This window comes from Panulirus ornatus, chromosome 6 (genome assembly GCF_036320965.1).
Source record: "Panulirus ornatus isolate Po-2019 chromosome 6, ASM3632096v1, whole genome shotgun sequence".
NCBI lineage: Eukaryota > Metazoa > Arthropoda > Malacostraca > Decapoda > Palinuridae > Panulirus > Panulirus ornatus.
The window spans coordinates 14846182-14872705 of record NC_092229.1 but is presented as its reverse complement, the minus strand read 5'-3'; the positions used below and the strand labels follow the sequence as shown (position 1 = coordinate 14872705).

Sequence of the window (26524 nt, the reverse complement as noted above, 5' to 3'; positions counted from 1 at the left end):
TTGTGGGAATAGAGTGATTAGAATATACTTTGATTAGTATAGAAACATTCATACCTTTTTATGAATAGTGCATAAGGCTGTGCCACCAAGCCGCTAGCTAATTGTCATGTCTATCTTCACTGCGTACCAACAGATGGTAGCATCTTTAGAATTTGTTGATTTTATATGAAATGCTGATAGAAACCTTATTTCTTGATAATTACACAAAAAAGCATATACAACTTTTTTGTGTTTAAGGTTCATTAGTTAATAATTAACAAAATATGTTGCAGATCATAACTAATGGACTCACCAAGGACTTTGATAGTCACCTCATTAACTACTGTTGCAGTTGTTATAGTGATTGGTATATACTTCAAATTATTAAAGAAATCTCATCAGAGCAGCATGAAACCCCGCATCAAGTAAGGGTTTTAACTGTATATGATAAAAATCCTTTATGCATTATGTTTGATTATTGTACACTTGTTTCATGTGATTTTGTAGACTGTAAAAAATGTATTTTGCTTTATATTTTAGGGAGAATAAAAAGATGTTCTGGAAGGAGGTAAATAAAGTGCGCAAGACAAGGGAGCAAATGGGAACTTCAGTGAAGGGGGCTAATGGGGAGGTGATAACAAGTAGTGGTGATGTGAGAAGGAGATGGAGTGAGTATTTTGAAGGTTTGTTGAATGTGTTTGATGATAGAGTGGCAGATATAGGGTGTTTTGGTTGAGGTGGTGTGCAAAGTGAGAGGGTTAGGGAAAATGATTTGGTAAACAGAGAAGAGGTAGTAAAAGCTTTGCGGAAGATGAAAGCCGGCAAGGCAGCAGGTTTGGATGGTATTGCAGTAGAATGTATTAAAAAAGGGGGTGACTGTATTGTTGACTGGTTGGTAAGATTATTTAATGCATGTATGATTCATGGTGAGGTGCCTGAGGATTGGCAGAATGCTTGCATAGTGCCATTGTACAAAGGCAAAGGGGACAAGAGTGAGTGCTCAAATTACAGAGGTATAAGTTTGTTGAGTATTCCTGGGAAATTATATGGGAGGGTATTGATTGAGAGGGTGAAGGCATGTACAGAGCATCAGATTGGGGAAGAGCAGTGTGGTTTCAGAAGTGGTAGAGGATGTGTGGATCAGGCATTTGCTTTGAAGAATGTATGAGAAATACTTAGAAAAGCAAATGGATTTGTATGTAGCATTTATGGATCTGGAGAAGGCATATGATAGAGTTGAGAGAGATGCTCTGTGGAAGGTACTAAGAATATATGGTGTGGGAGGCAAGTTGTTAGAAGCAGTGAAAAGTTTTTATCGAGGATGTAAGGTATGTGTATGTGTAGGAAGAGAGGAAAGTGATTGGTTCTCGGTGAATGTAGGTTTGTGGCAGGGGTGTGCGATGGCTCCATTGTTGTTTAATTTGTTTATGGATGGGGTTGTTAGGGAGGTGAATGCAAGAGTTTTGGAAAGAGGGGCAAGTATGCAGTCTGTTGGGGATGAGAGAGCTTGGGAAGTGAGTCAGTTGTTGTTCGCTGATGATACATCGCTGGTGGCTGATTCATGTGAGAAACTGCAGAAGCTGGTGACTGAGTTTGGTAAAGTGTGTGAAAGAAGAAAGTTAAGAGTAAATGTGAATAAGAGCAAGGTTATTAGGTACAGTAGGGTTGAGGGTCAAGTCAATTGGGAGGTAAGTTTGAATGAAGAAAAACTTGAGGTAAAGTGTTTTAGATATCTGGGAGTGGATCTGGCAGCGGATGGAACCATGGAAGCGGAAGTGAATCATAAGGTGGGGGAGGGGGCGAAAATCCTAGGAGCCTTGAAGAATGTTTGGAAGTCGAGAACATTATCTCGGAAAGCAAAAATGGGTATGTTTGATGGAATAGTGGTTCCAACAATGTTGTATGGTTGCGAGGCGTGGGCTATGGATAGAGTTGTGCGCAGGAGGGTGGATGTGCTGGAAATGAGATGTTTGAGGACAATAGAGCGTGGTTAAAAGAATAGAAGAGGGTGTTTTGAAATGGTTTGGTCACATGGAGAGAATGAGTGAGGAAAGATTGACCAAAAGGATATATGTGTCAGAGGTGGAGGGAACGAGGAGAAGTGGGAGACCAAATTGGAGATGGAAAGATGGAGTGAAAAAGATTTTGAGGGATCGGAGCCTGAAGATGCTGGAGGGTGAAAGGCGTGCAAGGAGTAGAGTGAATCGGATCGACGTGGTATACCGGGGTTGACGTGCTGTCAATGGATTGAATCAGGGCACATGAAGCGTCTGGGGTAAACCATGGAAAGTTGTGTGGGGCATGGATGTGGAAAGGGAGCTGTGGTTTCAGGCATTATTACATGACAGCTAGAGACTGAGTGTGAACGAATGTGGCCTTTGTTGTCTTTTCCTTGTGCTACCTCGCACACATGAGGGGGGAGGGGGATGTTATTCCATGTGTGGCGAGGTGGCGATGGAAATGAATAGAGGCAGACAGTATGAATTATGTACATGTGTATATATGTATATGTGTGTGTGTGTGTATATATATGTGTACATTATGTATAGGTATGTATATTTGTGTGTGTGGACGTGTATGTATATACATGTGTATGGGGGTGGGTTGGGTCATTTTATTTCATCTGTTTCCTTGCGCTACATCGCAAACGTGGGAGACAGCGACAAAGCAAAATAAAGAAAATAATTTTAGTTTTGAAGGTTTTGGCCAACCACAGAAGTTATGTGCGATTTTTTTTCTATTTTTTTTATTCTTTTTAAAGTTACACTCACTTACTGTAATGATCATCAAAGGATACTGCTTTCCATGTCTTAGTATTACTGCTTTTTCTAGCATATATTTACAATTTTTAACTTCTCTGTCTTTCCCTCATGTGTATTCTTATTTAGACAAACTTTGTTTCTTTTTTCTTTATCACAGAATGCAGTTTTTGGCATTTGTTTTGCAGTCTATATTTGAATACCATGCCAACATACAAATTTCATGGGATCTGTTTTCAGTATTGCTGTTGAGTTTACAACACTTGGAAGTGTGGAAACCATCAAGTCAGTGTTGTAGGAGGAATATAATGCATGTGTTTCATATAGATTTAGGAAGGGCAGCATGACAGAAAAAAAATGCATGGAGGATATTGCCCATTAGCTGTGCCTCTGAATGGTTTGAAGCAAATGGGGAATGCATTTAATCTTTCAATACATAGTTACATAATTCGTACATTTAAGAATGATAATATTTGTCATGCTTTAGAAAAGATTTTGGATGCAGCTGTTTTATATGCCCCAATTAGTTTGCTACAATTACAGCAGGGGGAACAAAGTTGGCATGTTTTTACCTAGAGAGGTGTTGCTGTAATTAGGGAGATTGTTCACCTATAGAACTTTAACAACGATTTGATAATCTTTAATAGAGGGAACCCAAAGTATTGCTGGTGTACTGCACAACTTTCGACCCCTCTGTTAAGAGAAGAGGTGGCAAAAAACCCCAAGCCTAAGGCCCTATGTTTTGGCTAGTATATTGGTGATGGAAGGGAAATTGAGTTGTAGTCCCAGTAACACCTCTTGGGATTGTTCTGTTATGGAAACTCAACAGTTTTTTTCTGTGAACAGATAATTAATTGTTGCTTGTGATGACTTTTAAAGTGAAATTATCTCATAATCCTGTGTTTTTGTTATAGAGGGTAAATACACACTTCTTCATCCAAGTTTCTCATGCTCCTTCTAATGCATCACTGAATTTTTTTATGGAAATTTATGGGGTGTTTACTAGAGAAGAATTTCAGTAATTTCTCATGAGGCTGGTCCTTATGAATGCTCAGCTGCTCAGTGAAGCTTTGGTTGCATGTGGAAGTTTTTTGATAAAGTCATATAACAGAATACCTGATGGTTTATAATGAGGGCATATTCTTGAGGAAAGTAATAGTATGCTGTTTCCTGTGGGGTAGGGTAGCAACAGGAATGGATGAAAGTAAGCAAGTATGAATATGTGCATGTGTATATATATGTACATGTGTGTATATGGGCTTTTATGTATGAGTGGATGGGCCAGTCTTCATCTGTTTCCTGGTACTGCCTTGCTGATGCGGGAAACGGCAATTATGTATAATAAATATATGTTTTTGAAGGAGGTAAATAACTTGTGTAAGACAAGAGAACAAATGGGAACATCAGTGAAGGTGGCAAGAGGGGAGGAAGTAACTGGTAGTGATGAAGTGAGGAGATGGAGTGAGTATTTTGAAGGTTTGTTGAATGTGTTGGATGATAGAGTGGTAGATGTAGGGTGTTTTGGTCGGGGTAATGTGCAAAGTGAGAGGGTTAGGAAGAATGGTTTAGTAAAGAGAGAAGAGGTAGTGAAAGCTTTGCAGAAGATGGAATCTGGCGAGGTGGCAGGTTTGGATGGTATTGCAGTGGAATTTATTAAAAAAAGGGGATGACTGTGTTGTTGATTGGCTGTTAAGGATATTCAGTGTATCATGGTGAAGTGCCTGAAGATTGGTGGAATGCATGCTTAGTGCCATTGTACAACGGCAACGGGGATAAAGATGAGTGCTCAAATTACAGAGGTATAAGTTTGAGTATTCCTGAGAAATTATATGGGAGAGTATTGATTGAGAGGGTGAAGGCATGTACAGAGCATCAGACTGTGGAAGAGCAGTGTGGTTTCAGAAGTGGTAGAGGATGTGTAGATCAGGTGTTTGCTTTAAAGAATTCATGTGAGAAATTCTGAGAAAAAAGTGGATTTGTATGTGGCATTTATGGATCTGGAGAAGGCATATGATAGGGTTGATAGAGATGCTTTGTGGAAGGGTTTAAGAGTATATAGTGTGGGAGGCAAGTTGCTAGAAGAAGTGAAAAGTTTTTACTGTGGATGTAAGGCATGTGTCCGGGTAGGAAGAGAAGAGAGTGATTGGTTCCCAGTGAATGTCTGTTTGAGGCAGGGGTATTTGATGTCCCCATGGTTGTTTAATTTGTTTATGGATGGGTTGGTTAGGGTGGTAAGTTCAAGAGTGTTGGAGAGAGTGGCAAGTATGCAGTCTGTTGTGGATGAGAGGTCCTGGGAAGTGAGTCAGTTGAAGTTTACCAACGATACAGCTCTAGTGGCTGATTCAAGTGAGAAACTGAAGAGGTTAGTGACTGAGTTTGGAAAAGTGTGTGAGAGGGGAAAGTTGAGAATAAATGTGAGTAAGAGCAAGATTATTAGGTTCAATGGGTTTGAGGGACAAGTTAATTGGAATGTACGTTTTAATTGAAGGAAGTGAAGCATTTTAGATATCTGGGAATGGACTTTGCAGCAGATGGAACCATGGAAGTGGAAGTAAGTCACGGGGTAGAAATTTCCTGTAACAAGAAATCATTCATTAGTTTCATGAGTATTTTTTCAATCAATTTGTAGATTATAGTTGTTCATGATTGTATCATCAGTGGACAAAATGGGATGCAACCTCGAACCCCATAAAAGGGGTCCTGGCACTGCATGATAAATTAATCAGAAAATTGTTTAAGAGAGAAATAGGAATTTCTTTGTTTTTAGAGTACTGATGGAGATTAATTTTGCAATTGAACAACTGTCACTTTTTATCATACTTTTCTTTACATATATTTCTCTCAAATTTTAGAGTTAAGGGTAACACTGTGGTATGCTAGAGGTGGAGGGCATGGAGGTGAATCATATGTTGTTTCCAGACAGAGATTTGGTGACAGAAGAAATTCCAAAAGCTGGTGACAGTTTGGGAGAGTTTGTGAAAGGAGAAAGCTAAATGGGAAAAAATTAAGGTAAGTAAGTGCAGCAGGGGGATAAGACAGCATGTTTTGAATGTGGAGGTGCGGAGGAGACAGTGCTTTAGGTACCTAGTGTGTGGACATGGCAGTGGTTGGAACCATAGGTGCTGAAGTGAGTCATATAATGGAAGGGAGCTAAAGTCCTAGGGTCACTAAAAGAGCATGTGTAAGTAGAAACCTCAGGCTGTCAGAGCAAAGATGGGATGTTTGAAAGTATAATAGTCCCAACAGTATTATTTGTTATCCCTGGGGATAGGGGATTAAGAATACTTCCCACGTATTCCCTGCGTGTCGTAGAAGGCGACTAAAAGGGGAGGGAGCGGGGGGCTGGAAATCCTCCCCTCTCGTTTTTTTTTTTTTTTTTTTTTTTTTTTTTTTTTTTTCCAAAAGAAGGAACAGAGAATTGGGCCAGGTGAGGGTATTCCCTCAAAGGCCCAGTCCTCTGTTCTTAATGCTACCTCGCTAATGCGGGAAATGGCGAATAGTATAAAAGAAAAGAAAGTTGTTCATGATACATTTTTATAGCAGTGTTACAATCTCTTCCCTTAAAGTTGTGTAATTTTGCACTCTCACTTGACCGGTACAATTTGTCTTCAGAATTGGTCTTAGATAAGAGCTCGTGTAGTCTGATTAGTGTTTCTGCTTATTCTTTGAGTGTATTTATTTACTGTTGAGTTCATGAGCCTTGAGAGGATCATTTACTTTTCAAGCCTATAATGTCCTGGGTTTTGATTTGTTCTTCAAGTAACATTTCCATCACATTCTGGTAGTTCTGGGGGTTGTCGATCCTCTTAAAACTTTACATTCAACTCTTCAGTGTGGGGTGCCTAAATGTGTGTGGATGTAACCAAGATGTGAAAAAAGGAGAGATAGGTAGTATGTTTGAGGAAAGGAACCTGGATGTTTTGGCTCTGAGTGAAACGAAGCTCAAGGGTAAAGGGGAAGAGTGGTTTGGGAATGTCTGGGGAGTAAAGTCAGGGTTTAGTGAGAGGACAAGAGCAAGGGAAGGAGTAGCAATACTCCTGAAACAGGAGTTGTGGGAGTATGTGATAGAGTGTAAGAAAGTAAATTCTCGATTAATATGGGTAAAACTGAAAGTTGATGGAGAGAGGTGGGTGATTATTGGTGCATATGCACCTGGGCATGAGAAGAAAGATCAAGAGAGGCAAGTGTTTTGGGAGCAGCTGAATGAGTGTGTTAGTGGTTTTGATGCACGAGACCGGGTTATAGTGATGGGTGATTTGAATGCAAAGGTGAGTAATGTGGCAGTTGAGGGAATAATTGGTATACATGGGGTGTTCAGTGTTGTAAATGGAAATGGTGAAGAGCTTGTAGATTTATGTGCTGAAAAAGGACTGATGATTGGGAATACCTGGTTTAAAAAGCGAGATATACATAAGTATACTTATGTAAGTAGGAGAGATGGCCAGAGAGCGTTATTGGATTACGTGTTAATTGACAGGCGTGCGAAAGAGAGACTTTTGGATGTTAATGTGCTGAGAGGTGCAACTGGAGGGATGTCTGATCATTATCTTGTGGAGGCTAAGGTGAAGATTTGTATGGGTTTTCAGAAAAGAAGAGTGAATGTTGAGGTGAAGAGGGTGGTGAGAGTAAGTGAGCTTGAGAAGGAGACCTGTGTGACGAAGTACCAGGAGAGACTGAGTACAGAATGGAAAAAGGTGAGAACAATGGAAGTAAGGGGAGTGGGGGAGGAATGGGATGTATTTAGGGAATCAGTGATGGATTGCGCAAAAGATGCTTTTGGCATGAGAAGAGTGGGAGGTGGGTTGATTAGAAAGGGTAGTGAGTGGTGGGATGAAGAAGTAAGAGTATTAGTGAAAGAGAAGAGAGAGGCATTTGGACGATTTTTGCAGGGAAAAAATGCAATTGAGTGGGAGATGTATAAAAGAAAGAGACAGGAGGTCAAGAGAAAGGTGCAAGAGGTGAAAAAAAGGGCAAATGAGAGTTGGGGTGAGAGAGTATCATTAAATTTTAGGGAGAATAAAAAGATGTTCTGGAAGGAGGTAAATAAAGTGCGTAAGACAAGGGAGCAAATGGGAACTTCAGTGAAGGGCGCAAATGGGGAGGTGATAACAAGTAGTGGTGATGTGAGAAGGAGATGGAGTGAGTATTTTGAAGGTTTGTTGAATGTGTTTGATGATAGAGTGGCAGATATAGGGTGTTTTGGTCGAGGTGGTGTGCAAAGTGAGAGGGTTAGGGAAAATGATTTGGTAAACAGAGAAGAGGTAGTGAAAGCTTTGCGGAAGATGAAAGCCGGCAAGGCAGCAGGTTTGGATGGTATTGCAGTGGAATTTATTAAAAAAGGGGGTGACTGTATTGTTGACTGGTTGGTAAGGTTATTTAATGTATGTATGACTCATGGTGAGGTGCCTGAGGATTGGCGGAATGCGTGCATAGTGCCATTGTACAAAGGCAAAGGGGATAAGAGTGAGTGCTCAAATTACAGAGGTATAAGTTTGTTGAGTATTCCTGGGAAATTATATGGGAGGGTATTGATTGAGAGGGTGAAGGCATGTACAGAGCATCAGATTGGGGAAGAGCAGTGTGGTTTCAGAAGTGGTAGAGGATGTGTGGATCAGGTGTTTGCTTTGAAGAATGTATGTGAGAAATACTTAGAAAAGCAAATGGATTTGTATGTAGCATTTATGGATCTGGAGAAGGCATATGATAGAGTTGATAGAGATGCTCTGTGGAAGGTATTGAGAATATATGGTGTGGGAGGAAAGTTGTTAGAAGCAGTGAAAAGTTTTTATCGAGGATGTAAGGCATGTGTACGTGTAGGAAGAGAGGAAAGTGATTGGTTCTCAGTGAATGTAGGTTTGCGGCAGGGGTGTGTGATGTCTCCATGGTTGTTTAATTTGTTTATGGATGGGGTTGTTAGGGAGGTAAATGCAAGGGTTTTGGAAAGAGGGGCAAGTATGAAGTCTGTTGGGGATGAGAGAGCTTGGGAAGTGAGTCAGTTGTTGTTCGCTGATGATACAGCGCTGGTGGCTGATTCATGTGAGAAACTGCAGAAGCTGGTGACTGAGTTTGGTAAAGTGTGTGGAAGAAGAAAGTTAAGAGTAAATGTGAATAAGAGCAAGGTTATTAGGTACAGTAGGGTTGAGGGTCAAGTCAATTGGGAGGTGAGTTTGAATGGAGAAAAACTGGAGGAAGTGAAGTGTTTTAGATATCTGGGAGTGGATCTGGCAGCGGATGGAACCATGGAAGCGGAAGTGGATCATAGGGTGGGGGAGGGGGCGAAAATTCTGGGGGCCTTGAAGAATGTGTGGAAGTCGAGAACATTATCTCGGAAAGCAAAAATGGGTATGTTTGAAGGAATAGTGGTTCCAACAATGTTGTATGGTTGCGAGGCGTGGGCTATGGATAGAGTTGTGCGCAGGAGGATGGATGTGCTGGAAATGAGATGTTTGAGGACAATGTGTGGTGTGAGGTGGTTTGATCGAGTGAGTAACGTAAGGGTAAGAGAGATGTGTGGTAATAAAAAGAGCGTGGTTGAGAGAGCAGAAGAGGGTGTTTTGAAGTGGTTTGGGCACATGGAGAGGATGAGTGAGGAGAGATTGACCAAGAAGATATATGTGTCGGAGGTGGAGGGAACAAGGAGAAGAGGGAGACCAAATTGGTGGTGGAAGGATGGAGTGAAAAGGATTTTGTGTGATCGGGGCCTGAACATGCAGGAGGGTGAAAGGAGGGCAAGGAATAGAGTGAATTGGAGCGGTGTGGTATACCGGGGTTGACGTGCTGTCAGTGGATTGAATCGGGGCATGTGAAGCGTCTGGGGTAAACCATGGAAAGCTGTGCAGGTATGTATATTTGCGTGTGTGGACGTATGTATATACATGTGTATGGGGGGGGTTGGGCCATTTCTTTCGTCTGTTTCCTTGCGCTACCTCGCAAACGCGGGAGACAGCGACAAAGTATAATAAAAAAAAAATATAATATATATACCCTCATTACTATTGAAATAGTGAACTAAATTCTGCAGTCCAATTATTTGATTTTTGATCAATATTTTTTTTATAGTGAATTTAAAAAACGATTTAGAGTGATCCTTATACTGATGACATGTTTTTTTTATACCACTTTAGTCTTTCCTGTTTGATTTTGATGAATGAATTCCTTGGCCTCTTGTTTCTTCCAATTGCTTGTTGGTTCTTATGCCTTTTGTACTTTCTCCAGAGTTTATATCTAACTTCTATTACAAGCTGAATTATTTGATTGAAATCTTTATCTGACCCCATCACTCCAATCCTCACCGATGGTACATAAAAACTCCCTTGTGATTTATTCCCAGGACTTGAAATTCAATTCTCTAGTCTGGCCAAAATGTTTAGTATATTATATTTTCATTTTTGTATCTTCTATTGTTGGTTTGGATGTGGTTATGGATGTGGTGTGTGTGGGTTTTTTTTGAAAGATTTTTTTTTTTCCAAAAGTCCTATATGTTTCTTAAATCTGATTCTCACTTTCAGGAATCGGGAGGAGTTAAAGGATATGAAGTGGGAGTCTGCTGGCAGGGTAAGGAAGGTGATGATGTACCCCGTCAAATCTTGTGCTGGAAAAGCTGTTAATTCCGCTCAGGCTAAACCACTTGGTTTGGTGAATGGAGCAGTCAGAGACAGGTTGGTAAATTGGCAGTGTAATTTTTTAGGTGGATAATGCATGCCAGAAGTAATCTGAAATGCAGCATAGCTCCATTTATCAATTTCAGTTGGGACTTTTCTGAATTTTGATGGGCAGGAAATGTGGATGATTCTCCTAGAAGAAAAATTTTTCTGAAAATCTTGAAAAAGATGCTGGATTTGATAGTTGTCCTCATTTCTACTGGTTTTCTTGTTTATATTGATTCCACAGGAAGTGAATTTGCATGTACATTGTTTACTTTTTACCACCCTCCAATCTTTCAATGGTTGGACATGGATGATTTTGCTAATGAGAATTAGGATAAACTCTCTACATACAATATATATGCATCATACTTGAGACAGGTTTGAAAAAGGAATTTTTTTAGTTTTACATTTTTAAGTATAAAACAATATTTTACTTTGAGGAAATCTTTCACTCATGCTTGTTTGCCGCTTCAGCAAGGTAGTGCCAGGAGGAGATGAAAAAAAGGCCTCATTCACTAACATCAGTTGTTTAGCTGTCATGTTATTTCTGTAAAGACACAGTCCCTATCCACAACCAGGCTCCACATACCTTTTTGTGGTTTCCCCTGTTGCTTCATAAGGAAATATATCAGGATATTTTGCTACTTTTTTTACTTGTACATTTTTTTTTTTGATAATGTCATGGCCAAATGTTTGATTAGTGTCCCACCAACTAGCAAAATATACATTTAATTTCAAGCAAATTACATAGACACGTGTTGCTCTTGCTCCTCAGTTACTTCTTCCAGAACTTTTTCAAGGCAAAAAACACCTGGTTCACATCATCTGCCTCTTTTGAAGCCACACTACTCCTTAGTCATATGTTCTGTGCATGCCACCACCATCTCAGTTACCAGTTGACCATACACCTTCCTAGGTATATTCAACATTTGTATACCTTTATGATTTAAGCATTCACAGTTGTCCCTTTTGTCTTTACATGAGGACAACACACAGTAAAACTTCTGTAGAGAATGAAATGTTCAAACCATTCTGTGATTTGGCTCCATTTGGAAGCCTTCCAGTATCTTGACATATTGAAAAAATAGAAAAAGATATGCAAAAATCTTTGACATCGCACACATGCACTTTGCTGCATCATTTATTTTATTCAGCAGCCAGTGTTTTGTGGTGCTTGTGAATGTTTACCGTCTCCTTTGTGCTCTTTGGCATGGTATTGCGTGCTGGTCTTGCACATTTGTGTATTTTGTGTACCCTTGATTACTATTGTGGACAGCTCCTCAAAGCCATCTATGTCTTGCGTGAAGTGCAAGAGGAACTTCTTCAGCCTTAAAGCATACATGGAGTTGTGCAAGAGGCTGACATAGGACGAGTTCAAGGTAGCACTTATGAAGGACTTCACCGTCGGCATAACAACTATTTGTGACATCACCAAGAAGCATTAGATGAGCAGGGCATTAAGTTGTTCTTTATTTATTTGCATATAATAGTATTTCCCCAACATAAAGCATTTACATATATTTGATGTGTTTGATGATAGAGTGGTAAATGTAGGGTGTTTGGGTCATGGTGGTATGTGAAGAGAGAATCATGGAGAGTGGTTTTGTGAAGAGAGAAGTGGTGAAAGTCTTCTGGATGATGAAATTTGGCAGAGTCACTGGAATGAATGGTATTGTAGTTGAATTTATTAAGAAAGGAGGTGACTGTGTTGTTGATTGGTTGGTAAGGATTTTCAGTGTATGTATCGACCATTGAGAAGTGCCTCATGACTGGCGGAATGCATGTATAGTGCCATTACTTTAGGGCGGGGGGGATAAAGGTGAGTTACCAAACTACAGAGGTATCAGTTTAAGAATACCTGGTAAGTTGTATGGGAGGGTAGTGATTGAGAGGGTGAAGGCATGAACAGAACATCAGACTGGGGAGGAGCAGTCTGGTTTCAGATGTGGTAGAGGATGTGTGGAACAGGTGTTTGCTTTAAGAGATATATGTGAGAATTACTTGGAAAACTTATGGATTTGGAAAAGTCATATGATAGGGTTGATAGAGATGCTTCATGCAAGATTTTGAGAATATATTAGGTTTGGGAGGAAAGCTACTACAAGCAGTGAGAAGTTTTTGTCGGTGTTTAAGGCATGTGTACAAGTATGAAGAGAGGAGAGTGAATTGTTCCAAGTGAAGGTTGGTCTGTGGCACGGGTGTGAGTGATGTCAACATGGATGTTCAGGTTGTTTATAATTGGGGTGGTGAGGGAGGTTAATGTGAAATTCTTGAAAAGAGGTAAATAAGAAATTCTTGAAAAGAGAGTTAGCATGTAGTCTGTTGGGGATGAATCATTTGGTTGATGATGATAGAGCAGTGGTGGCAGATTCAAGTAAGAAACTGCAGTAATTGGTGACAGTTTGGAGGAGTGTGTGAAAGGAGAAATTTGAGAGTGAATGTGAATAAAAGTAAATTTATCAGGTTCAGCAAGGTTGAGGGACAGATTAATTGGGGTATGAGTTTGAAAGTAGAAGAATTGGAGAAAGTGAAGTGTTTTAGATACCTGGGATTAGACATGGTAATGAATAAAACCATGGAAGCAGAAATAAGTCATGGGGTGGGAGAGAGGGCAAAGGTGCTAAAGAATGCGTGGAAAGAGAGAATGTTCTCAGAGGGCGAAAATAGGTATGTTTGTACAAATAGTTGTCCCAGCTATTATATGGATACGAAGCATGGCCTATGGGTAAAGCTGTGCCGAGGAGGGTGAATGTGTTGGAAATGAAATGTTTAAAGGACAATTTGCAATGCAAGTTAGTTTGATTAAGTAATGAAAGGGTAAGAGAGATGTTTGGTAATAAAATGTATACTCGAGAGAGCAGAAGAGGGTGTGCTGAATTGGTTTGAACGTGGAGAGAATGAGTGAGGAAAGATTGACAAAGAGGATATATGTATCAGAAGTTGAGGGAACAAGTAGTAGGGGGAAACCAAATTGGAGAGGGAAGGATGGAGTGAAAAAAAATTTTGAGAGAAAAGGGCTTGAATATGCAAGGGGGTGAAAGGCATGCATGTGATAGTGAACTGGAAGGATATGATAAACTGGGGTTGGTGTGGTCAGTGGATTGAATCGGAGCATTTAAAGCAGAAAGTTTTGTGGGGCATGGTTTTAGATAGGGAGCTGTGGTTTCAGTGCATTAAACATGGCAGCAAGAGAGTGGATGTTCGTTGATATGGCCTTTCTTCATCTGTTTCTGGTGTTATCTTGCTAACGCGGAAAATGGCAATCAAGTATGAAAAAAAGAAATTTGAAAATGTATGTGGTAGAAAATGTGCGAAAACTTGAGTGAGGATTGGCAGGTGGAGAGAGGGTGGTTCCTAAATGTAATGTGCCACATTTCCACCATTGGGTCATTCATGCGGTTACTACCGTTGAGTGCAGACTTGTGCTACTTGTCATTTAGGTATATCTGCTTGTGTGATTTTCTTGTAACCTATGTGTTTGTGTATGTAAATATGGCATCCAAACATTTAGGAATATCTCTTACCCCAGAAGCAGTAGTTAAACTGAAGAGATCCTCTCTGACTTTAGAAATAAAGCAAGAAATGTTATGACATGGGTGATGCTGTTGAGGGAGCATTAGCATGGTAGAAAGTGTCCCAAAACTTAAGTGAGGGTTGGCGGATGGAGCAAGCTTGGGTCTTGGGTGAATTGCACCATGTTCCAGCCACTTGGGTCAGAGGGTCCATTGTGTTGAATCTGTGCAACGTATGTAGTTTGGTTATACCTGCTTAAGTGATTTTCCTACAGTCCACTGTGTTTGTGTTTGTTAATGTGACATCCAAATGTCCAATGTCTTCTTCCTGCCCCAGAACAAGTAGTTAAATGGAAGAGAACCTCTTTATTTTAGAAATGAAGCTAGAAATTTTGTACCACACTGATTCTGTGGAGGGAGTATCAGCACTTGGGCATGCTTACAGCCTAGGAAAATAAAAAATGTGCTACATGAAGAACAATGTTGGTGAAGTTTTAGATGCTGTGGTCCATTTCTCCACCTACCCCCCTGTTTGCTTAGGTAATCACTGGGTTTAGAAATCTTTTTATGAAAAATGCTTTTATTATACATTGAGCATGAGATGAAGAAGAAAAGCAGCCTTAGTAATCTTCATCTTGGGTCTAAAGCTATGAAGATTTATGAGCATTGATGTAAAGAATGTAATGTAGCTTAGCCATATCAAACAAATATAGGATGACTAGGCAAGTTTATTTACTATCAGAAGCTATTTGATGTGAAGTTGATGGGAGAATCCATCAGTGCTCTAGGCAATTTTTCTTTTTGTGAAGGTTTTGCAAAATATGAACCCCGCACAAACTGAGGGATGGGCAATTTCTGAATTATCTAACATCAATGATAAAACTGGAATAACTGGTGTTTTTATCAGAAACTGCTAACTTCCCAAGCATTTAGGGTAACAGAAGTTTTGCTGTACCTGCATTTTGCCAGTCCTCAGGCAACTTGGCTTGGGCCATACAAATGTTGAACAGTTAGACAGACCAGTCAAGGACGCTGTCATACCCTTTCTTAAACTCGGCTGCAGTTCCCTCCTGCCATGTTTGCCTCACTAAATCATATGTAATATAAGCTTTCTTTTTTTTTTTTTTTTTTTTTTTTTTTTTTTTTTTGTCGCTGTCTCCCGCGTTTGCGAGGTAGCGCAAGGAAACAGAGCGATGTGGTATACCGGGGTTGACGTGCTGTCAGTGGATTGAATCAAGGCATGTGAAGCGTCTGGGGTAAACCATGGAAAGCTGTGTAGGTATGTATATTTGCGTGTGTGGACGTATGTATATACATGTGTATGGGGGTGGGTTGGGCCATTTCTTTCGTCTGTTTCCTTGCGCTACCTCGCAAACGCGGGAGACAGCGACAAAGCAAAAAAAAAAAAAAAGCTTTCTTTACCTTCTCTATTTTCACCACGGTATTCAAATATAGTATATGGGTAAATAAATGTGTACTTTTACTATAATGTTCTCAGTTACTTTCCTTGTAGGATTTGAAATACATTTTTGCAGTTGTATTAGTCTTCTTATTCTTTTACATTTTGTCTTGATACTCTTTGAATCGTCTTTTCAGATCTTTCATTCTGTGTAAAGACAATGGAGTGATGATCACCGCCCGCATGATTCCCTCCACTGTTTTAATACGTCCCAGTTATGAAGACAACATTCTTACTCTGAAATTCCCAGGTGCTGTGGACTTGACAGTTGATATCTCACAAGTGGAAAAGAATGACAAAATAGCTACTACAGTGTAAGTTTTGCGTAGTCTAACAAGAATATTCATTCATTGTTTTTATTGCTTGTAATATTATGTTACAAGTAAGAATTTAAAACATACATTTGAGAAATAAAAGAAACTATTTGAGAGTCCCTCATATTTTTGTTCAAAGAATTGAGACCCTCTTCAAAAATTTTTTTAACCATTGTTATATGGTTGCGAGGTGTGGGCTATGGATAGAGTTGTGTGGAGGAGGGTGGAGGTGCTGCAAATGAGATTTAAGGACAATATGTGGTGTGAGGTGGTTTGATCGGTAAGTAATCAAAAGGTAAGAGAGATGTGTGGTAATAAAAAGAGTGGTTGAGAGAGCAGAAGAGGGTGTTTTGAAATGGTGTGGTCACATGGAGAGAATGAGTGAGGAAAGATTGACAAAGAGGATATACGTGTCAGAGGTGGAGGGAATGAGGAGAAGTGGGAGACCAAATTGGAGGTGGAAAGATGGAGTGAAAAAGATTTTGAGTGATGGGGGCCTGAACACGCAGTAGGGTGAAAGGCGTGCAAGGAATAGAGTGAATTGTGACGATGTGGTATACCGGGTTCGACGTGCTGTCAATGGATTGAACCAGGGCATGTGAAGCATTTGGGATAAACCATGGAAAGTTCTGTGGGACCTGGATGTGGAAAGGGAGCTTTGGTTTCGGTGCATTACACATGACAGCTAGAAACTGAGTGTGAACGAATGTGGCCTTTGTTGTCTTTTCCTAGCATTACCCCGCACACATGTGAGGGGAGGGGGTTGTCATTTCATGTGTGGTGAGGTGGCGACGGGAATGAATAAGGGCAGATAGTATGAAGTATGTACATGTATGACTCACTTCTGTTTCCATGGTTCCATCCGCTGCCAAATCCACTCCCAGATATCTTAAAACACTTCACTTCTTGCAGTTGTCCCCATTCAAACGTACTCCCAATTGACTTGTCCCTCAACCCTACTGTACCTAATAACCTTGCTCTCATTCACATTTACTCTCAGCTTTCTTCTTTCACACACTTTACCAAACTCAGTCACCATCTTCTGCAGTTTTCACATGAATCAACCACCAGCGCTGTATCATCAGCGAACAACAACTAACTCAACTTCCTAAGCTCTCTCATCCACAACAGACTGCATACTTGCACCTCTCTCCAAAACATGCATTCACCTCCCTAACAACCTCATCCATAAACAGATTAAACAACCATGGAGACATCACGCACCCCTGCTGCAAACCGACATTCACTAAGAACCAATCACTTTCCTTTCTTCCTTCTCATACACATGCCTTACATCCTTGATAAAACCTTTTCACTGCTTCTAACAACTTGCCTCCAACACCATATATTTTTGATACCTTCCACAGAGCATCTCTACCAACTCTATCATATGCCTTCCCCAGATCCATAAATCCTACATACTAATCCATTTGCTTTTCTAAGTATTTCTCGTATACATTCTTTAAAGCAAACACCTGATCCTCACATCCTCTACCACTTCTGAAACCACTCTGCTCTTCCCCAATTTGATGCTCTGTAAATGCCTTCACCCTCTCAATCAATACCCTCCCATATAATTTCCCAGGAATACTTAACTGACTAATACCTCTGTAATTTGAGCACTTGCCTTTATCCCCTTTGTACATTTGTATATATCCTCTTTTTAAACCAGGTGTTCCCTATCACCAGTACTTTTTCATCAAGCAACCCCATAAGCTCTTCACCATTACTCTTCATAATACTGAATACCCCATGCACCCCAATTATATCCTCCACAGCCACATTACTTATTTTTGCATTTAAATCACCCGTGACTATTATCCAGTCTCTTGCACCAAAACTGCAGACACATTCACGTCTGTTCCTGAAATACTTGCGTCTTGTGATCTTTCTTATCATGGCTAGGTGCATAAGCTCTTCTAATCGCCCATCTCTCACCATCCACTTTCATTTTTACCCTCATCAATCTAAAGATTACTTCCTTAACCTTTTATCACACTATCCCACACCTCCTGCTTCAGGTGTAGTGCTACTCCTTCCTTGTCCTGTGTTCATCCCCTGACTTTATTCCTAAGATATTTGCAAACCATTTTTCCTCTTTACCCTTTACACTTGGAGCCATAACATCCAGATTTCTTTCCTCAAACACCTTACCTGTCTTTCTTCTGTTCTTGACTTTATGTCCATGCACACTTACACATCCCAGCCTGAGCCTTTGAGGAGGATGAGCATTCCCTTCCTAGCTCCTTCTGTTCCCTCTTGTAGAAATTAAAGTACTAGAAGGTGGGGAGGGGTTCCAGCCTCTGCACCTGCCCTCACTCCCATCTGTTCCATGAGTGTGAGAAATTCTTTAGGATAATCTATAGGAAAATGAGGGTTAGGACTTTGATCCTGTCTTTCCCATTGGGGAACACTGGCTTTCCCCACCCATTGCTTTCCCTCCAACAGCTTGCTCATATTTTGGCTGCCTTTTGTTCAATCAGAGATAGCTGTAGTTATGTCATTATCAGCCTTCTCACTCTTGGCCGTTCGGCAGCACAAGATTCTCTTGGATCATGTGATAACCATGCCTATACTATCAGACTGGCTATTTTCCATCCCAAAGCTCATTATCTTTTTTTGTTTTTATATACAGTTGAGTATTAAGGGTTTAAGAATTTAATGTACTGTGCATTTTCATCAGTCTTTTAGGATATGTTTATAAGTTATGTATATAATTTGTGCTTTATATTTATTTCAGAATTTATAAATTTTACTATTTGTAGTGTTGACACTCTCTTCACATGGTTGTGTCTGTTAGTATGTTTTTTGTTCTACAATGTTTAGAAGGATTGTCGTTAATTGGTGTATGTATGGTAGTATTGAAAAATTATCTGGTTTATGGCATGGTGGAGGTATGACTCTGGTTTTGTGTCCCTCTCTGGTGGATTTCTTCCCTTCTCTGTTTTGTAGTTATTTAGTTTTTTCTCTCTTGCTATCTATTAGCTTTAAGTTTATATGCCAAAGCAGTGACAGTTACGCTAGAGGTAAGGACTAGAATGGTGTCACCTAATGAAATGCAGCAATATTCTTTCACACCCAGATGAGTTCCAACCTAGGAAAAGACCTTGTACATTTTCTTTGATTCTCTCATAGTGACCTCTGTTAAAGTTTCAGAAGAGATAGGTCCCAAAACACATTCCCTTGTATAGGTGTGTGACTGATTCATGGAAACTGTTTTCTCTTGGTAGCAGGGTGTTTTTAACAACTTGTGGATAAACCCCATGTCATAATGGATGGGTTAATTCATTAGCCTATTATATATGGCAAGTCCCATATTTCAACCAGTTCAGTATGTTGATGCTTTATGGGATATGAGTTGCTCCCACGTGCTTAGATTTAGTTTATCCTTTACAGCGCTGGTCTATTTTTATGTAAAAGATTTATTGGAAGGAGCTTATTTCCAGAGTACCTTCTGTTGTGGTTTCTGTACCTTTTTATAGTGTTTCTCGTTTCTTGAATTGATATTGTCCTTTTTTCCCGATGTCTCATAAGGAATATGAGACAGGAATTGAATAAAGATTAGTTTAGATCCACCTAGTGCTGTTGAACACTTAGTATTTTGATCTCTGTCTATAGAAATTTGTCTTCATCTTATGGTATGGTTCTTCTCTAAAGCTGCTCCCTTGTATAGCAGCCCCTGCTACAGGTAACCTGGAGCTAATAGTGTATCATGAAGATTTGGCTGAAACAAGAAATCCTTTTATCTCAGTACCATTTTTGGTGGTGGTGGGGAGGCAGGGGGAAGAGTAGGGATAAATTAAAGAAAAAACATAAACCATACTTAAAGCCAGAAAGACCCTTTGCTCAGCGAGTTTACCAATGATAAACTTGAGCTTTTTGCTAATGGCTGTTGCCTAAAAAGTAGTATTGGACTAGCTCTATCATTTTACCAAGAAGCTGATGGATTTGGTAGCCATCAGCACACAACACATATTTGTGCACTGATAGGATCATGCCTCCAGGATTTGAGAAATTTGCTCCTCATCTCAAATTTATCTTTTGGGGATACAGACATAAACAGAAATTTCTTTAGTAGTAGTAATGAAGAAATGGTTTGTCATTCAGTACGTCTTTTTCACTTTAGGTCCCATCTAATGTGTCAGTCTTGTCTTGTAAGTACATGGGGAAGAGTTCCACCCAGAGTTGTGAAAGCTAATGTTTTCTCTACATCTGAGGATTTTTTATGTAAATTAGCCTTGCACTTGGAATTATTATATTTTACATATGTTAGCACTTACATTGTGCACTTCCTACAGCAGTTTTTGAGTGTCACTTTTTTTCTTGGTGTTTTTTCTTCTCTTCAGCTGACTTTCTATGAAAAAAAGCCAATTGACCCTTGACAAGAGTTAGGAAACCACTGGGAGCTTCATGCTTTGGTGTAGGAAAAAGGCTGAACAGCTTTCTTTTTTGTTGTATTGTCAGTTGTTTCCTTTTTAACATAACCTTTAAATTGTGATCTCCCTTACCAGAGGATCTTTCCATCTTTCTGGGTCAGGCTTCAGTTGCAGCCAAGACCAGATTTGTAGGATTGCCAACAGTGTGTGTGTGTAGGTTTGTATTAAAGCTGATGACCCCCATTGGAAATGTGTTTGCCATGGCAGCTTCACTTCATAATGCTTCTTTGCCCTTGAGAGGTACTCACTATTTTAGAGGCAAATTTTGGCATGTTTTCTAATACTTGCTTCTTCCTTGGTTTACCATGTTAAAGAAAAATTTGTATCTTGTGAGTGCCCTTAATTTGAAAAACAGGCAAAAGAAGGGTAGACACTTTGAGTACCTAGCCAGTTGAGGATGCTCCAGGATCTTTGTTCACCCTGTAAATGACTAGGTAGCCAGAGCTTGCTCTGACTGTGTTGAGGCTGACCCTGTCTTATTATGTGGTTCTGTCTTTTGGTGAAAAGGAGGATCCTTTCAAATCTTCTGTCAACTGAAAACATTCTATAGAACCCAGTACAGCTTAAGAATTATTTGAAATCTTGCTTGGATCCAGCCTTCACCGTTGCAAGGATGTATTTATGTTCCCCAGTCTCCTTCCTTTCCTTCGGAGAAATTTTACGGCCCTCCCCCATGGTGAGGAGCCTCTGCCAGATGCCAGTAAGCCATGGGTCATTTCCCCTTGGTCAGAGGACTGACTTTCTCTGAGGCTTCACATAACAAGGGAGCATCAGCAAAATCTGTTCTAAGGATGAAATTTTTTTGACAAAAAGAGTTGAACCTCTATTTTCTATTAATTTTGCGAGGTAGTCATGGCTCCTTCACAAAGACCAATTTTTGCCTGGTGATTCTCAAGAGTCTGACATCCACTTATAGGGAGCTTAGGTTTGGTTAATCACAGATTTCTCATTGCCACAACCTTCTCTCCATAAGAAGGACCTGTTTGAAACAAACATGCCCTTACATGTGGTGCTGGTATTCTTCAGTGATGCTTTGGAGGTTCCCTTAATCATTAGTTTTGCTTCTAAGGAGAAGCGAAAGCTTTTTGGTCCTCCTTCCACCTTTTTCCCTTGGTGAATTTTCTGGCAAAGCTTGATATGTTCCAGAGCTTGGAGGACACAGAATCTATCCATATCTGAAATATTAGAATTTTCCTTTAGGATTTTTAAAGTAGTATCTGTGAATAAGAATCCTCAGTCTGTCTTACTCTATCTCTAGGGTGGTTCCACAGATGAGGAAAGGTTGGAGTTCCTTATGTTTAGCTTTAAGTGCTTTTATCCCAGGCTTTGTGAAGTCAAATGGGTTTTGGAGATGTTGAAATTGTCTGGTAATTCATCTTTCCTTCTCATCATTTTGAAAAGTTTACGCAGCTGCTACAGATGTTTCTGCCTGATGGTTATTATAAGTCTGACATGAAGTACTTTCTCACTGGGGTAAAAAAGAAAGAGAGAGCAGTTTCTTGCTGACAAAAAATTCATTTGAAATAGAGTTCACTGGGAGGGGTTGGGGCTTGCCTTAAGACAGTTTTTAGTTCCATGCAGATACTTTTATGCCAATTTTAATGTCTAAGCAACAGTGCAGAAGACATACTGTCATTCTTTAGATGATGGAGAGCAGTTAGAGTTGCTGTCTCTGGCATCATGGGGTGCTAAGAACCTCTGGGTTTTTGCCTGACTACTGCCAATGAGAGGGAATGCTGTAGCAGTAGTAGCACTGGCACCTTCCACGACCCTTCCCCTGTTAGAACTTTCTCTTTTTCTGTTCACTGAACCAACATTCTTGATCTCTCTAGTAACTCCTCTGTTGAAGACCATCTGTCCATTACCCCTCTTAATATCTTACGTAAATCTCTCTGAGACACAGTTGTCTTATGATGTTCTCAGGTGTCCTTTTTTCATATCCAACTATAATCTCCACTTACAATTCCGATTCAGAGGCGGTTTTTGTGATTATTTCAACATAGCATGCATGTTGCATGCCTAAGGGAACTGAATCCCCAAACTTTGATGTTATTTGGCTCAAGGTGTGTCTCCTAACCAACTCACTTTTCCTCTGTTTTGCCTATTGCTCTCCTAATTCTACATATTTTATATTTTCCTTTGACAATCTAATCTCTTGCCATGAGATTGTGATAATTTCTCACCTGCAAGCTAAGTTTCTCTACCTTGGGGATTTCAACATTCCCAGTAAGGAATGGTTGAATTCCTCCCATATGGATTGCGAAGGGATTAAAGCCCTCATGATCTCCATTCTCAATGACTGAGCAAATTATCTCCCACCCTACCCATATTCTTGACCGCTGTGACCACCCTCCTAATATTCTGGATTTGTTTTTCACCTCCTAGTCCATCCCACTGTAAGTACACAATATTGCCCCCAATTGTTTCTCTGATCCTACCCTCTTAAATTTATCTATTCTAATGGCACCTACCTTTCTAGCAGCCCCTTCTCAGCATAAGTACTGGCACCTCAGCAGAACTGACTGGAATAACTAAATTAACTTTTTTGACTTTCCTGGGGTAAATTACTGTCTCATCTGTGGTGATGCTGCTGTCTCGGAAAACATAGCAGGTTATTCTTGTGAGAATGGAAGCATTTATCCCCTCTTCCTCCAAGACAACCATTTCATCCAATCTATGGTTCAGCCATTCCTGTTCTGAGGCCATTCAGGCAAGGGTTCAGGCGTATCGGGCTTAGAAAAACTCTCCTTCCTCTGACTCCCATTCTGCTTTTATCACTGTAATCACTGCAAGGATGTTATGTGTCAGGCAAAGCATTCCTTTATTCAAAGAAAGTGTGATAACCTCTCCTTGTCATCCTCTGATAAGTCTCTCTGGTCTTTAGCTAAGGGCATTGTGCATCTTAATGCTTTTGTACATTTACAATTCAGATCTAAGAGCCCTTGAAAGTTGATCTTACTAGTTCTCTCCTACTTTTTCTCAGTCTAGCAGTTGTGCATGTTTGTTGGCTGTACCTTCTTTTCTAGCAGTCATTAGATATCCCCTACATTATTTTTGCTTAATTTTCCTTTTTGTTTACTGTAGAAATGAAGTCTTTCCTCTCTGTAAAGACAGTCTACTTGTAAATTTTAGACATAAGCATTTTTATTTGTGGCAAGTAGTATCTAAAACCTTTCCTTCTAGTATTTGGGGTGAGACAGTCCAAGGCTTAGACTGTGGTGAAGATGCATCCAACTGGCTTCAGAGGGTATTAGGGCATAAAAGCTTTTTGCTGTATCATGCAAACCTGCCATCAACAAGATCAACAGAACGTTGTAATGGAGGAAAATACCCTTTATTGAGGAATGATGATCATGTAAGTCCATCATTACTTGTTACCCAGTTAATATCCTAGTCTTTAGACTTAATCAATACTTCAAATGGGATAGTACATCATATTGTGATATACATACCCTTACCCTTTTCACCCACCAGCACCCACCTCCTGTGCTATGGAATTTTGGAAGTAAGAAGAACATTTCTTTTATATTGATTGTGGCAATGAATAGACACCAAGTTGAGTTTTGAAAATCCAAGATCTTTGGGACCAGACAGTGTTCATATTTTGGAATTTTATTAATTTTGGAAATGTGGGCCCACAGATTGTGGTCTGAATATATTGTAGAATTGACATTGTATTTTATATAGGTAATGCAAAGTCTAGATTTCATTTTTATAAAATTACCATTATGGAACCACAGGACCCCCTTGTATGAAGCTGCAGCAGCTTGAGGGCTATATCAGTATCTGGGAAGTGAGTGAGAAGTTTATAGATTAGACTACGTCTCGTCCAGTGACAATGATACAGGTTGAGCATCCCTAATCCGAAGATCTGAAATCCAAAATGCTCCAAAATCCAAGACTTTTTGAGTGGTGACATGATGTTACAAGTGGAAAATTTCACACCTGACCTGGCTTTCCCATGCTGGGCTCAGACACACTGTTGGCGCCAGTTTGTTACAAACCACTGTCACCGCCAGACCTATGTGCATTACTCATGTCTTTTGCTTATTCCTCTGCTCTATGGTACAAAGATATTATTGAAAATGTCAAAAAGGTCTATAGATAATGAGGTTCCAGTTGTTCATTAACTGACCAATAGTGAAATAGCTGAAATCGTTCTGAATCAAGGTGATCATGTTAATAGAGATGATGAAGATTACTTTGTTAACACTGCAGAAAAAGTGCTTATAGACAACATTGTGAAAATGTGTGATGGACTAATGAAGTACTGGTGTGCATTGATAACAGAACAAGAAATCACATCAGTTTATAAAATGAGAGAGAGAGACTTTTAAGACAAAAAACCATTGTTAATGAAGCAGATGACTGGAGAAAAGGTTTAAAAAAGCCATCCAGCAGAGTGCCTCCTCATCCCTAGAGGACCCACTTTCTGATCCCTCAACTTATGATGTTCCTTCTCACAATGGTGTCAACAGTGATATACCCTTCCCTCAAGTTTCTAGGCCATTGTAGTTCCAATATTTGTTGCTGCACTTATCTTCTTTTGTATTGAAGGATCAAGATTTTTGTAAGTGCAAAACATCATTTTCATATGAAATCTGAATTTCTTCACCAAAAATGCCATGCTTGAGCATAACATGACTAGCAACATTTATATTTATTTATTTATTTATTTAATTATTTATTTTGCTTTGTCGCTGTCTCCCGTGTTTGCGAGGTAGTGCAAGGAAACAGACGAAAGAAATGGCCCAACCCACCCCCTACACATGTATATACATACAGGTCCACACACGCAAATATACATACCTATACATCTCAATGTACACATATATATACACACACAGACACATACACATATACCCATGCACACAATTCACACTGTCTGCCTTTATTCATTCCCATCGCCACCTCGCCACACATGGAATACCATCCCCCTCCCCCCTCAAGTGTGCAAGGTAGCACTAGGAAAAGACAACAAAGGCCCCATTCGTTCACACTCAGTCTCTAGCTGTCATGCAATAATGCCTGAAACCACAGCTCCCCTTCCACATCCATGCCCCACACAACTTTCCATGGTTTACCCCAGGTGCTTCACATGCCCTGATTCAATCCACTGACAGCACGTCAACCCCGGTATACCACATCGATCCAATTTACTCTATTCCTTGCCCGCCTTTCACCCTCCTGCATGTTCAGGCCCCGATCACTCAAAATCTTTTTCACTCCATCTTTCCACCTCCAATTTGGTCTCCCACTTCTCCTCGTTCCCTCCACCTCCGACACATATATCCTCTTGGTCAATCTTTCCTCACTCTTTCTCTCCATGTGCCCAAACCATTTCAAAACACCCTCTTCTGATCTCTCAACCACGCTCTTTTTATTTCCACACATCTCTCTTACCCTTACATTACTTATTCGATCAAACCACCTCACATCACACATTGTCCTCAAACATCTCATTTCCAGCACATCCACCCTCCTGTGCACAACTCTATCCATAGCCCATGCCTCGCAACCATACAACATTGTTGGAACCACTATTCCTTCAAACATACCCATTTTTGCTTTCCGAGATAATGTTCTCGACTTCCAAACATTCTTCAAGGCTCCCAGGATTTTCGCCCCCTCCCCCACCCAATGATTCACTTCCGCTTCCATGGTTCCATCCGCTGCCAGATCCACTCCCAGATATCTAAAACACTTTACTTCCTCCAGTTTTTCTCCATTCAAACTTACCTCCCAATTGACTTGACTCTCAACCCTACTGTACCTAATAACCTTGCTCTTATTCACATTTACTCTTAACTTCTGCGGTTTCTCACATGAATCAGCCACCAGCACTGTATCATCAGCGAACAACAACTGACTCACTTCCCAAGCTCTCTCATCCACAACAGACTTCATACTTGCCCCTCTTTCCAAAACTCTTGCATTTACCTCCCTAACAACCCCATCCATAAACAAATTAAACAACCATGGAGACATCACACACCCCTGCCGCAAACCTACATTCACTGAGAACCAATCACTTTCCTCTCTTCCTACATGTACACATGCCTTACATCCTCGATAAAAACTTTTCACTGCTTCTAACAACTTGCCTCCCACACCATATATTCTTAATACCTTCCACAGAGCATCTCTATCAACTCTATCATATGCCTTCTCCAGATCCATAAATGCTACATACAAATCCATTTGCTTTTCTAAGTATTTCTCACATACATTCTTCAAAGCAAACACCTGATCCACACATCCTCTACCACTTCTGAAACCACTAGCAACATATAGCGTTGAAATTCTCCTCTGTTTGTTTTTGTTACATTTACAGCTGCCTGTAATTATCGTAAATTAAATGCTTATTTATTTTCATATCTCTAATAAAGCCCCCCCAAAAATGAAATATAGTGTACTGT

The 26524-nt window shown here is 40.1% G+C and overlaps 1 protein-coding gene across 7 annotated transcripts in view; it reads left to right on the top strand.

The window, feature by feature from the left end:
- LOC139749075 (mitochondrial amidoxime-reducing component 1-like) overlaps positions 1-26524 on the top strand; it is a 52132-nt gene that overhangs the window by 7249 nt on the left and 18359 nt on the right. For 6 of the 7 annotated variants that reach the window (XM_071662578.1, XM_071662576.1, XM_071662581.1 and 3 more), the window contains exons 2-5: positions 273-404; positions 10247-10396; positions 15493-15669; positions 23289-23460. In XM_071662578.1, coding sequence (XP_071518679.1) covers positions 283-404; positions 10247-10396; positions 15493-15669; positions 23289-23460 — 621 coding nt within the window. In that variant the 5' untranslated portion in view covers positions 273-282. The remainder of the gene's footprint in view (positions 1-272; positions 405-10246; positions 10397-15492; positions 15670-23288; positions 23461-26524) is intronic. The other variant, XM_071662575.1, reaches the window with a different exon arrangement.